Source organism: Zalophus californianus, chromosome 6, assembly GCF_009762305.2.
Source record: "Zalophus californianus isolate mZalCal1 chromosome 6, mZalCal1.pri.v2, whole genome shotgun sequence".
Classification (NCBI taxonomy): Eukaryota; Metazoa; Chordata; class Mammalia; order Carnivora; family Otariidae; genus Zalophus; species Zalophus californianus.
In genome coordinates this window covers 73,448,210-73,460,994 of record NC_045600.1, presented here as the reverse complement: position 1 = coordinate 73,460,994, position 12,785 = coordinate 73,448,210, and the positions used below count along the sequence as shown (strand labels likewise).

The window sequence follows — 12,785 nt, the reverse complement described above, 5'->3', positions numbered from 1 at the left end:
AGATCTGGGATTTGAACATAGGTCTGGTTTTCTCCAGATCTCGGGCTCTGCACCTTTCCTATTTTTGATCCAGAGAGTATATATTCGGGCCCAGCTGGTTCTGCTTCTTACTGTAGAAACAGATGTCCCCAGCTTACTTCTGAATAAGCCTGCAGTATATGGGCATCAGGCACATCAGTGTGACCTCACTGCCCCACCAATGGTTATTAAGTGCCCAGCGTGAGTCATATTATTAGCCCTCTTTTTATCACTCAGTTTGAACAAACTGAGGTTCAAATAGGTAGAATAATGTATCCAAGGTCACACAGGTGGGAAAGTGACAGAACTGAGATTCTAGTCCAGGTCAGCCTGACTGCAAGGCAACCTGTATCTCTCAAAAATATCCTTTGGTGCGGTAGTGTCCTTCCGAAGACTGACCATTTGGGGACTATTTTCTATACATATCTTGCTGCAAGTTAACACCATAACATTAAAAAATCCCCACTATAAATAGGGATCCCCATCTACTTCATGTTCAATCCAGAGTAAATCCTTCAAGAAAGGAAGAAGAGAGGAGAAACTGTCCAGAAAGTGAGAGACAGGAAGCCAGGGGAATTAAACCTTGCCTGGTCTTGAGACAACACTTCAAGTGGTAATGACAGGGGACCAATCCAGACAATAACATGGGATTTCCCTAGGGAACAGCAGGTAATCTGAGGTGGAAGCAAAAAAAAGGAGAAAGATTAGATGGAAATGGGGGGAAACTGGGACCCCAGGGTGGTAGTGTTCATTGGGATGAGGTGAGCAATCAGAAGAGGACCTTGGATGGGCAGAGAGGGCGGCAGCGGGAAAGAGGGACAGAGCAAGGCAGGGCTGGGCGGTCTTGTGGAATGAACTGAGGCTGGTGTCTGCCCATGGCCACTCCCTGGATCCTTAGGCTCTCATGGGGACCTTTGCCCCACCACACCCGGCCCTGACAGCCCGTCTCTGCCAAAACAAGTTTGTCGTCGTCTGCTCTGAGCTACTGGACCCTGCCAGGAGCTCCAGGCTCGGCTGGGTCCCAACCCTTTGGAGTAGCACCTTCAGACTAGGTAGGTCTGAGGCCCTGAGCCTCAACTCCCCAGATTTTGGAAGTGGGCAAAGGGACAGCTGAAAGAGATGTTTCTGCATGTCCTATCTCCTGATAGGTGCCATAATGCATTTCTCCCAGCCTAGGAAGCACTGAACTCCAGTGATCAAGGGAGCCATGGAGGAGAAAGCTGCTCAGTGGGAGCAGGAGAGACCCAGGCTTCGTCTGGAAAAGCTACAGCACTGGGCAAGGCACAGGCAGAGTGGGCACCTCTTGGTGCTGGCAGTGAGGCCAGGCTGCCCCACCCCAACCTTCAGCATGTCCAATTGCACCCCAATTCGATTCTATCTGTGTTTAGGGAGCACCCACCCTGTGCCTGAAACTGTACTAGCCTCTGAGTGGGAGGAGGGTGGAGAAAGCATAGAATAATGAAGCAAGACACTTAATCCCCAATTAGCTTCCATCGTGTGGGGAAAACACATAGGTAAGTAACCAAACTTGGACATGGGGCAGAAAAATGAAATATAATATCCCATTCCTTCACTTGTCCTTGGTTGACTACTTTCCGCCAACGTAACGTGCATTCCTCCCACTTGCTGATCTCTGTATCCCCTTCAACTACCCTGTGTCCGGCCTCCAGGTGAGCCAGCTATGGCTGGCAGTGGCTATGGTGCCCTTTGCTGTCTCCGTTGCCTGCCTGAACTCTGCTTGTCACATGGCCACAGCACTGCCACTTGGGCCTGGAGCATTGGTAAGACCCACTGCAAGGAAGGGTGGAAGGAAGGTCCTGGAGGCCCCTCCTTAATGGGGCCAGAGCTCAACACTTGCCTTTCTCACCATTCTGGGTCTCCTCACTGGGATTGTCACCCTTGAGCTGCGCAGAGCACCCCGCCTCTGGAAGGTAAGAGGGGAAGAGAACGCAGCGCTGTTCTCCCACACCCGCCCCCCCACACACACACATGCATGCACACACGTCCACGCACGCAAACCACTCAGCCCAGGAAGTGACTAAATGTTAACTAATCCTTCCAGCTCTCTGACCCTGACTGGACTCAAAAACTGAGGAGGTAAAGCAAGAAATTAGAGGGCTCATGGCCCTGTTTGGAGGTGGAGGAATAGGAGCTGAGTTTTGTTTTGGGGCTAGGCTGGCAATGAGTCCCCTAGGCTGGAATAGGACCTGAGTTTGTTTTGGGCCTAGGGGTGGCAATGAGTCCCCTAGGCTGGGCAGGGCTGAACTGGCTCACTGGCAGGTGCAGGCCATGATGATACTCAACATCTTCAGTCTGATCTTGGGCTTTATCGTGGTGGTGGTCGAGGTGATGAAGACAGCCTTGGGGCCTGCCCCAGCTGCCCCCTCCCAGGTATGGGTGAATAAAGGAGAAGGTGGGAGGATGAGGAGATGAAGAGGGAAAGGGGCAGGGCACACAGGTTCCCTGTAGCATCCTCAGCCCTGTCTACCCGCAGCTGGCTGGCTTGCTGGTGGTGGAGCTCAGCACTGAGGCCTTCACCCTAGGGGGAGTGCTGGTCTCCACATACTCGCTATTCCTGCTGAGCCAGAGGAAGCCAGGATGCTGCAGGAGCCAGAGTCTGCACTACCAGGAGCTGGAGGAGGTATTCAGGGCATGGAGGAAAATATGGAGCAGTTAGCTAGCAGCTGATTTTTTTACTGGCTATTGTGGTCAGTGGCACTTAAGAGAAAATAATGGGGCTAGTGGGGGCAGAGGGAGAGAAGGGGTCGTAGCCGGAAACTGATTGGTTTTCTGGTTTTAGACATTTCTTCCGTAGTGTTGAGTAAGAGGGAACTGGGTATCTAAATGGCTGAGACTAAAAATGCAGGAGAGCATTAGGAAGCTGCCTAAATATCGGAAGAACTATAGGAACAAGAAAAAAATGGAAGAAAAGGAGGAAGTTGTTTCTGTCTGGGATTCCTCCTTTCTCACCCCTACAGTTTGCTCCCCTCACAACTGTCTGGCTTTTAGGGTCTCTCGGAGTTGGAGGAAGTTGCTGCTTTGGAGAATGGTCCCACAGTGGCTAGGAGAGCAAATGCAATAAATGAGTGAGGGGACAAGCGGAGGCAGACAAGACCTGCTCCACTAACCCGGCAGGAGCGTTCTCCAGACCGTCCGTCCTGCCCCCACTCCACAGAACTCAGAAGCTAGATGGAGTCCTCTGAGACCTACATGAAGTCCGGAGGAGCGCCTTCAGTTTTCATCCAGACTAGGCCCCTTGCTCTTCCCTTCCCCGCTAGGGGAAGCTATACCTGAACCGGAGTCTTCCCTCGCCTCATTGCCCTGGAAAGCTGCCCTCCTGCAGGACATCCTTAAACCAACTTTCAGCTGTACCCCCTTCCTCCCTTCCATCCTTCCCCTCCCTACCCATCGCCTCCCCATACAGCTTCACATCTGCCTCATCTCACTTATTTCTCTTCTTTCCACCTTTCACAAGCCCATCCACTCCAAGCCCGGGGTCCCGTACAATTCCATTCTCGGCAATCAATTCACGGGTGCTTTATTTTTTTCTCCCTTCGATCCGGTTCCTTTCTACTCTAGCGAAGACTACAAGTCCCGGGATGCCCCGCTGCCCCGTGGCCTGATGGGAAATAAAGAGCCTTCCCTCCGGGATGGGGGCGCTGTGCATCTGCTGAGTGACGCGAGGCGCTGGAAGTCGGGGCCTAGCCGAGAGTTTCCTCGGACGCGACCACTGGCCCCGCGTGCGGGGGAGCGCCAGGCGCGTTATCCTGCGCGGGGGCGCCGCCGCCCCACCCACGGCAACTGAGAGCTGACTGTGGGTCCACGGGCCTCCCTCTGGCAGCTTCGGGGACGGACAGGGGCTGGGGGCTGGCCCTCGGCAGGGCTGGGTTTCCCAAATGCTGTCGGCGCGCCCCCTCCCACAGAGCCCAAATCCAAAGTCCTGAGACTTGGAGCGCGCGCGAGAAAGGGGTTGGAGATGATGAGTCAGAAGCCCGGGGCCCTTCTCGTCCCCCTCCCTCGGGGCCCAGGTGCTGGACGACGACAGGCTCGCTGGGCAGACGGGTGGACGGGGCAGGAAGAGGAGGGGACGCGGCGACCCGAGCTAAGACTTTCCCGCCTCTTGCGAGCACGCCGGTGTAACGAGCCCGTGTTGCCGCCACCCTTTCTCTCCAGGCGGGAGCGGGACTGCGCAGGCTCAGCCTCTCGGCTGCCTCGCCGACCTTTGATCCCGGCTGCCGTCTGGTCCTGAAGCTCTGGTTGGGCTCAACCCCCACTGTTTATGACCTTTGCACGTGTGCAAAGATGACAAGCTCGACTGGGCTTGCGAAAAGCCCAGGAAAACTGGGAGACCCAGTAGCACCAGCCGGGCAGCTTACTAGCCGCTAGAGAAACTAGAAATTGACCACAGTTGGAGTACTAAGAGAACTCACCCCAAATTCACATAGTGCCCGGGATGGGTGTGCGCCTCACACTCATTTTTGTTCCCACTTGAGAAGGCTTCTTTCCCTATAGAATGCTGCTTCTCCGGACTTAGCCAAGCCCAGGCATCAGTGAGGAAAGAGCGCAGCCTGGCTGCCTTGCCCTGACATTGCAGTGGTGCCCGCGGCAGAGCTTCTGTTTGTGACACCTTGGGAGTGGTAATAGTCGCCCTATGACAAGGTTGTGTGAGTACTAGTGGGTGGAGACAGTTGTGGAATTAGACTCTTAAATGGAGAAAACAAGATCTGGGCCTCCCCCTTCTCCCAGTCTAACTGCCGGAGGAACAATGCAGAGGTTCTGTGTGCAAGACTCGGAAAATAATTTTCTTCAAAGTGAGAAGAAGATGGTGGTGGATAAGGAAATGGGAGTAAAAAAAATCAACAGTTCACTGTGTCTTCTAGATAGGATCAACGGCTTTTAGTGATATCAGAAATCTAAGAATTGCGTTCTAGTTCTTGGAGTTCAGTGACCCTACAAATGAACCTTATCAGTCAGGTTAGGTTAGGCTATACTTTAGTAACAATGCCCAAATCTTTTTTTTTTTTTTCCCCTTAAGTAAGCTCTGTGACCCACATGGGGATTGAACCCACAGCTCTGAGATTAAGAGTCACATGCTCTACCTACTAAGCCAGCCAGGCCCCCCCAACAATGCCCAAATCTTAATGGTTTTAAACCACAAAGGTTGGTCTCAACGGTACATGTCTAGTCTGGCAGTGGGCTCGGCTCACTGTAAGTTATTCAGAAACCCAAGCTGGTGGAGCTCCACCATTTTGAGATCCTACCTAAGTCACCATGAGGCTTAGAGTCCCCACCCCCCCACTCCTGTGTGAAGTAAGCATGAATTGTTCGTGAGCTCTTCCATGCTTCTGCCTCAACAGAACACATAGCGCTTTCATTGGCCAAAGCAAGTCATATAGCCACCCCCAACTTCAGGACTGCTAGAAGGGCAATCTTTTCAAATGCCTAGAAGAAGGGAAGCAGAAATATTAAAAGAAAAAAATGTTAATCATTTGTGGTGATTCTTGAAAAGTTTAGTAATTGGAACTCATCTTTCCCAGCAGTTATGCCCATATCTACCTCTTCGGTTTTCCCTGAACCACTAAAGGCAGTTGTTAATAGAAACTTTTCCAGGGGCACCTGGGTGGCTCAGTTGGTTGAGGGTATGCTTTTGGCCCAGGTCATGATCCCCGGGTCCTGGGATTGAGCCTTGAATCAGGCTCCCTGCTCAGTGGGGAGTCTGCTTCTCCCTCTCCCTCTGCCCCTCCCCCTGCTCATGTGCTTGTTCTCTCTCTCAAATAAATAAAGTCTTAAAAAAAAAAGAAACTTTTCCTCAAAAAATAATAGGACTAGGAGTTGGGAAATTCAGATTCTGGTTTTGTTGTGTAGGTTTGGGCAAGTCAACCTCTCTAAAGTACATTTGGCTTACATGGAGATTATAATCATAGTATTTATCCTCTCTACTGGAGTACCCGTCTAAAATAAAATCATACATGGGAAAATACTTTGAAACTCTAAGGCCACTTCAGAAGTTGAAAATAAATTGCCTACAGAGATGAGGAGTAGTGTAAATGAGAGAAACAGATTGGGTGTGATGTAACAGGGACTGGTGGGAACTGTAGGAAGCTAGAACGCACACATACTACTTCAAGACTTTACCCCCACTCAGCTCCACCCAGTTACTGCCAGGTGGGACTGTGGGCCTGGTATTGACATAGTTCCAATTTTCCTAGACAAGTCAGAAATTCTGACTTTTTAATTAGTTATTTATTTTTAAATTTTATTCATTTGAGAGACAGCATGAACTGGGAGGTAGGGGGGAGGGGGAGTGGAGAGGGGCAGAGGGAGAGGGAAAAGAGACTTCCCCACCGAGCAGGGAGTCCCATGTGGCTCCGTCCCAGGACCCTGAGACCGTAATCTGAGCTGAAGGCAGACACCTAACTGACTGAGCCACTCAGGGACCTCAGAAATTCTGACTTTTTAAATATGAACTCTTCTGATTTTAGAATGTTGAGAACAAATTTTTCTTAAACTGTGGACCACATTCAGCCTGTCGTCCTTCAATTATAATCTCTTCCTATTCAAACATATGATAGGAATTCAGGTTTGGGGTGTGCAATACCTCTTGTAGGCCTTTGAGGCCTCTCTTGAAATTCAAGAGTCTTGGAGAGGTTTAACATTACGATCTTAACCTTTTTTTTATCGGTATCTCTCTATGGCACTGATTCTCAGGGAGGGGTATTTTGCCCACTAAGGGTTATTTGGCAATGTCTAGAGATATTTTGGCTTGTAACAACTGGGTGCTGGGGGTGGGGTTTATAATGGAAGGAGCATTAGATGATTAGATGACAAGTCAGAAGATCAGAGATTAAGTCCCAGGGCTACTGATGCCCCTTCACTATGCATCATCCTCCCCCAGCTGCTAGTGAAGGTTGTCTGAGGCGTCCTGTGATCTTCATTATCTGCCCCCGCCCCTGCCTACTGCCCGAGTTCCTGGCCGCTCCATGAAAGCATTCTGCTCTGCTGCACGGCTTCCCAGCAACCACCCTTATCCGCCCCTTCATTGGTTTGGCAGCCTCTGTGGAAGTCACTCGTATTATACTTGAATTACGGCCTATTGGAAGTTCACAGAAAGAAGTGACTGTGACAAGGTTCCTGCTGACGTCAGTTTTTCAAGGCCTTGACCCCTATCCCTTGCTTTAAGCCCTGGAGAAATCTCCGATTCATATGTGGCTTCATGTGCTGCTGAATTCTGTGGTGGTTGGGAAATTCTCCATGTTGATGAATTTTGCCCTCATTTCTTTGAAATTCAGTCATTTATTCTGGCCTTGAATACAAGGTTATAGGCAACTGACCATATCTCCCTAATGAAAGATCTGCTTTTGCAAATGGTTCAGGGTTTCTGTCCTGGGCTGTGTCCTCTGCTGCCATCTCGTGGCCTCTCGGCTGTCCCGGTCGAGGTCTCACAAAGAGCCTTTCCACCAGGTAACGGCGTGAGGCAGTGGTTCAGTTGGAGAACCTCTGCACGCTGCGGCCGCTGCCCAGATGCCTCCCGTGCAGTGGCTCCACCAGGGCCGAGGCGCACGCCGCGTGGCGCGGAACCCGGCCGCGGCGGGCAGGCGGGAGGCGCGGGGCCCCTCCGCGTCACTCTGGTGGGCCTCTCTTTGTCGTGCGGGCCCGGACTTGAGCCACCTACGTCAGTAAACCCAAGGATCCAGGAGTAGTCGGAGCCTGGTTGGCCTGCAGCCTCTTGCCAGTGCCACCCAGGCCTGGGATGTTCTTAATCTCAGCGAGAAGAGATTCGCTTGTTGGACTTCTGGATTTCTTTTTCTTGTGTAGGCCCATTTTGTGTTGCTTTGTGTCCACGGCCTTCATCTTGGCTTGCCCAGCCCATGCTTCCTCAAGTTTGATCCTTGGTTTTTGGGTTTTTTTTTTTAAGATTTTATTCATTTACTTGAGAGAGAGAGAGAGAGAGAGACAGAGCACGAATGGGGGAGGGGGGGCACAGAGGGAGAAGCAGGCTCCCCACTGAGCAGGAAGTCCCATGCGGGTCTGGATCCCAGGACCCCGGAATCATGACCCGAGCTGAAGTCAGATGCTTAACAGACTGAGCCACCCAGGCGCCCTCAAGTTCAATATTTGATTGATGGGTTGAGCAGGACAGTGGCAGTGTGCTCCCAGTGAGGCAATGTTTCCTATAAATACCACAGGATCTGTACACTGTACTGACCAGAGGTCCCTCTCCAGGGTACAGGGAATCTGGGCTACTGGTGACCGAGCAGTGACTCCGCCAGAGGGGAAGGCAGAAAACATTTTTAGTTGGTGCTATTTTTTTTTTCATTATACTACTGTGTTGAAAACCTTCTAGTTGCCAAAGCAAATTTGTAGAACTGGACAGTTGTTAGCCCCTCCCATATACTTTCCATATGTTCACCATTTTATGGAGAGCACTGATTGTACCACAGCCCCATTACCCCAACCCCAGAAGAGGAGGAGGAGGAAGGAGGAGGAGGAGAAACCACCACCCTTGATGTTTATTCTAACCAGCTTTTCCCTGCATAAAAATTGAGCGGGGGAGGGGGCAGCCTGGGTGGCTCAGTCAGTCACCATCTGCCTTGGGCTTGGGTCATGATCTCAGGGTCCTGGGATTGAGCCCCACCTAGGACTCCCTGTTCAGCGAGGGAGTCTGCTTCTCCCTCTGCCTCTGCCTTCCCCTCCCCTGCCCCGGGCACTTTCTCTCTCTCTCCCTCTCTCTCTCTCTCTCTCTCTCCCTCTCTCTCAAATAAATAAATAAATAAAATCTTTAAAAAATTTTCAGGGAGAAGGGGCTCCTTGTATAATTAATTTCCTAGGGCCTCAGGCTGGGAATAGCTTGCTACTAAGCCTGTGTGTATTGCTTCTCTTTAAAATTCAGGTGCTATTTACTTAATGGGAGTTGTCTTCTGTTCCTTCTGTTTTTCCTTCTTTGTATATATTTTTCTGCCTTATTCCATTTATATATGTATATTTTTTAAGATTTTATTTATTTATTTGACAGAGAGAGAGAGCACAAACAGGAAGAGCGGAAGGCAGAGGGAGGAGAAGCAGGTACCCTGCTGAGCAGGGAGCCGGACGTGGGACTCATTCCCAGGACCCTGGGATCATGACCTGAGCCCAAAGCAGACACTTAACCGACTGAGCCACCCAGGTGCCCCTCATCTATATTTTATATTGCATGTTATTCTTGATTCTACTTATCATGTGAATCTTTGGTTTATTTTTTTCAGAAACTTTTCCTATGTTCTGCCCAAAGTAAATGAGTTGTCTTCGCTGATTCTTGGTTGTTTTTCCTTGCCTTTATAAAGTTTTGTTGTTTGAAATGTTTTCCCCCAAGATATAATTTAATTTGTTTTGCTTCTTTATAATTATTTGTTCCCTTTATGTATAAAGAAAATGCTCTACACCCACACTTATGCTTTAGATAAAGCTAGAGGACTTAAAGTCGTGGCCTAGGAGAAACAGGATTGATGTCTTTATAAATCTCAAAGATAACTGTGATGAAGAGAAGCTGTTCTTTGTGAACCTAAGAAGCGAAGCTGGGTCCAGTGGTTACTTGTTACAGAGAGGCCAATTTTAGATCAAAAAAGAGAAAAAATTGAACACTTTTCAAAAAAATGAGCTGCTTTGGGGCGCCTGGGTGGCTCAGTCAGTTGGGCATCTGCCTTCGGCTCAGGTCATGATCCCAGGGTCCTAGGATTGAGTCCCCGATCAGGATCCTTGCTCAGTGGGGAGACTGCTTCTCCCTCTGCCTGCTCATGCTCTCTCTCCCTCTCTCTCTCTCTGACAAATAAATAAATAAAAGTCTTAAAAAACAATGATCTGCTTTGAACTTGGCTTTCAACCTCTGGATATGTTAGAGGTGTTCTGTGCTATGTACTTCTGCACTGGTAGATTATTGAAGCAACTATTCAAATACCAGCTGAATGATCAGAATAGAGGACTTCTAATTTCTTTTCCAACAGTAGTATTTGGCTTTTCAGCAGCGATAATGTTTTTTAATTGACCCATCCCGACCCTCTCATCAGAATGACTGGCCCTGGGCACCATTGTAAAATAAGATGTCAAGTATTCCTCTAGTCCCTAGAACAGAGCTTATCAACCCAGGCGCTACTGACTTTTGGGCCAGATAACTCTTTGTTGTGAAAGGCTGTCCTGGGGAATGTCGAATGCTTCGCAGGAGCCCTGACCTCTAACCACTAGATACCAATAGCACCCCTCCCCTGAGTCGTGACAATCAAAAATGTTTCAGACATTGCCAAATGTCCCCTGGGGAGCAAAATAGCCCCGTCCTTGAAAACCAATCCCTCAGAGAGCTACAGTAAGAAAGATTTCATGAACTTAATGTCTAACTTCTCCAAGATTCTTACACTGAAGGAGACCTATAAAGACCTACAAGAACAATATTGCACATCCCAAGCCTGAAATCCTACCCTTATTGTCTGCCTCTTACTCCCCCTTCTGATTTTTTTTCCCCTTCTGAATTTTCTATCTTTGTTTCCCCCTGAATTTGCTTTCTTAACCGGTATTGCTATTTGGTCACACAAGCTGGATGCTAAGCTCTTCTCCCTCATTTCCTGTAGCCAAATGCTCACCATGTTCTGTAGATTCTCTTCCTGCTTGAATCAATTTTCTCCACCACCAGTGTCCCACGTGAGGCCCTCACCGTCCTTCACCTAGACCACAGGAAAAGCTTCCGAAAGAATTTCTATGCCTCCAGACTTGTCCTTCTGCTATACGTCTTGCACGTAGTCATGAAAATGTGACCACATGGCTTCCCTGCTTAAAAGCCCTTCAGTGGCTCCCATCACCTATAAGATCAGGTCCAAGTTTTTTATTTATTTTTTAAAATATTGTATTTTTTAATTTAAGATTTTATTTGTTTATTTGATAGAGACAGAGAGAGCATAAGCAGGGGGAGTGGCACGCAGAGGGAGGGAGAGAAGCAGGCTCCCCACCGAGCAGGGAGCCCGATGTGGGGCTCCATCCCAGGACCCTGAGATCATGACCTGAGCCGAAGGCAGATGCTTAACCGACTGAGCTACCCAGGTGCCCCTTCTCCTGTTAATTTGACTCTTGTCAATTTAATTTGCAAGCTCCAGCTATTAAGCCTAAGAGGATAGAGAAAAGTTTTTTTCTTCCCCTACAATTGAAATTATCATTTATGTGTCCATCTTTGAAGCAAAAACTGTTTTATTCATCTTTACAGCCCCAGAATTTAGCCAAGTGAATGACACATAGGAAACATTCAATATTTACCGAATAAATGAATAAATAGACTGTCAGAAGGAGCCTTATTTTTTTAAGATTTTATTTATTTATTTATTTATTTATTTATTTATTTATTTATTTATTTATTTATTTATTTATTTATTTGAGAGAGAGAGAGACAGAGCATGAGCAGGGGGAGAGACAGAGGAAGAGGGTGAAGCAGACTCCCCACCAAGCAGGGAGCCTGATGCGGGGTTTGATCCCAGGATCTTGGGATCATGACCCGATCCAAATGCAGACTCTCAACACACTGAGCCACCCAGGCACCCCAGAAGGAACCTTAAAAGGCATTCTACTCAACATATAAAGTCCTGTGCAGTCTTTTGCCTTATTCAGTCGGCTAAAACATTAACAATAATGGTGCCACTGGAGAAAATCATTCAAATGTGGCAGCAGCTGCCGCAACAAAGTCATGGTCACAAACTGCACGAGATCTTGAAGGCTACAGCGTAACACTATTACTGGCAGCTCTCAGTTTCCCGAGCTGCTGCTTCAAGTTTTTCACCTTGTTCTCGATAGTTACTGTAAAGTGCATCTGGAAGAATAAACACATGATAAGGAAAGAAAGGAAGGAAGGAAAAGAGGGAGGGTGGGGGGGGGAGGGAAGGAAGGAAGAAAAAGAAAGAGAAAGAGCCTCTAACAAGAGTAATAAGATGAGGGGCACCTGGGTGGCTCAGTCGTTAAGCGTCTGCCTTCGGTTCAAGTCATGATCCCAGGGTCCTGGAATCAAGCCCCACATCGGGCTCCTTGCTCCGCGGGAAGCCTGCTTCTCCCTCTCCTGCTCCCCCTGCTTGTGTTCCCTCTCTCGCTGTGTCTCTCTCTGTCAAATAAATAAATAAAATCTTTAAAAAAAAAAAGAGTAATAAGATGAGACTTGGTCTATCAGCTATTAATGTATATTATGAAGATAAAAAATTAAAAGTGTGGTATTGGCACCAGAATAGACAGATAGATGAATGGAACAGAATAGAGTAAAACATGAGCTCATGTAGGCGTGCCTGGCTGGCTTAGTTGGTTGAGCATGAGACTCTTGATCTTGGGAGTCTTGAGTTCAAGCCCCAAGTTGGGTATAGAACTTACTTTTTAAAAATTTTGAAAAAGATGGGGCACCTGGGTGGCTCAGTTGGTTAAGGGTCTGCCTTCAGTTCAGGTCTTGATCTTGGGGTCCTGGGATCAAGCTCTGCATCAGGCTCTGTGCTCAGCAGGGAGTCTGCGGGAGATTCTCTCTCCCTCCCCCTCTGCCCCTTCCCCCTGCTCTCTCTCAAATAAATAAATAAATCTTTTAAAAAGAAAAATAAAAACAAATGAAAAGTTAAGGGAGGATGACAGAAAGTGACATATAGCTTAAAGATTGATAGCATTAATATTGAAAAGAATTAAAAAATTGATAAAGACAAAACAACCAATTTACCAAAAAGAAATAAAGAAATTGAAATGGCCAATAAATCTATGAAAGACGATTTATATTTACAGTAGTTAAATCA

At 48.3% G+C, this 12,785-nt stretch overlaps 1 protein-coding gene across 4 annotated transcripts; it reads left to right on the top strand.

Annotated features, from left to right (window-relative positions):
* Positions 1 to 968: 968 nt before the first annotated feature.
* TMEM253 (transmembrane protein 253) lies at positions 969 to 9,088 on the top strand. 4 transcript variants are annotated; one of them, XM_027569584.2, is made up of 7 exons: positions 989 to 1,070; positions 1,190 to 1,333; positions 1,689 to 1,795; positions 1,889 to 1,949; positions 2,299 to 2,409; positions 2,513 to 2,659; positions 3,028 to 4,439. In XM_027569584.2, the coding sequence occupies exons 2-7, from the start codon at positions 1,226 to 1,228 to the stop codon at positions 3,106 to 3,108; spliced, it is 615 nt and encodes a 204-aa protein (XP_027425385.1). In that variant the 5' UTR covers positions 989 to 1,070; positions 1,190 to 1,225; the 3' UTR covers positions 3,109 to 4,439. The 4 variants fall into 4 exon arrangements, 1 of the variants encoding a protein (XP_027425385.1); XR_003515638.2 differs by lacking the exons at positions 1,190 to 1,333; positions 2,513 to 2,659 and having other exon boundaries at positions 969 to 1,070; positions 1,689 to 1,799; positions 1,931 to 1,949; XR_003515637.1 differs by lacking the exons at positions 1,190 to 1,333; positions 2,299 to 2,409; positions 2,513 to 2,659; positions 3,028 to 4,439 and adding an exon at positions 9,032 to 9,088 and having other exon boundaries at positions 969 to 1,070; positions 1,689 to 1,949.
* Positions 9,089 to 12,785: the final 3,697 nt, after the last annotated feature.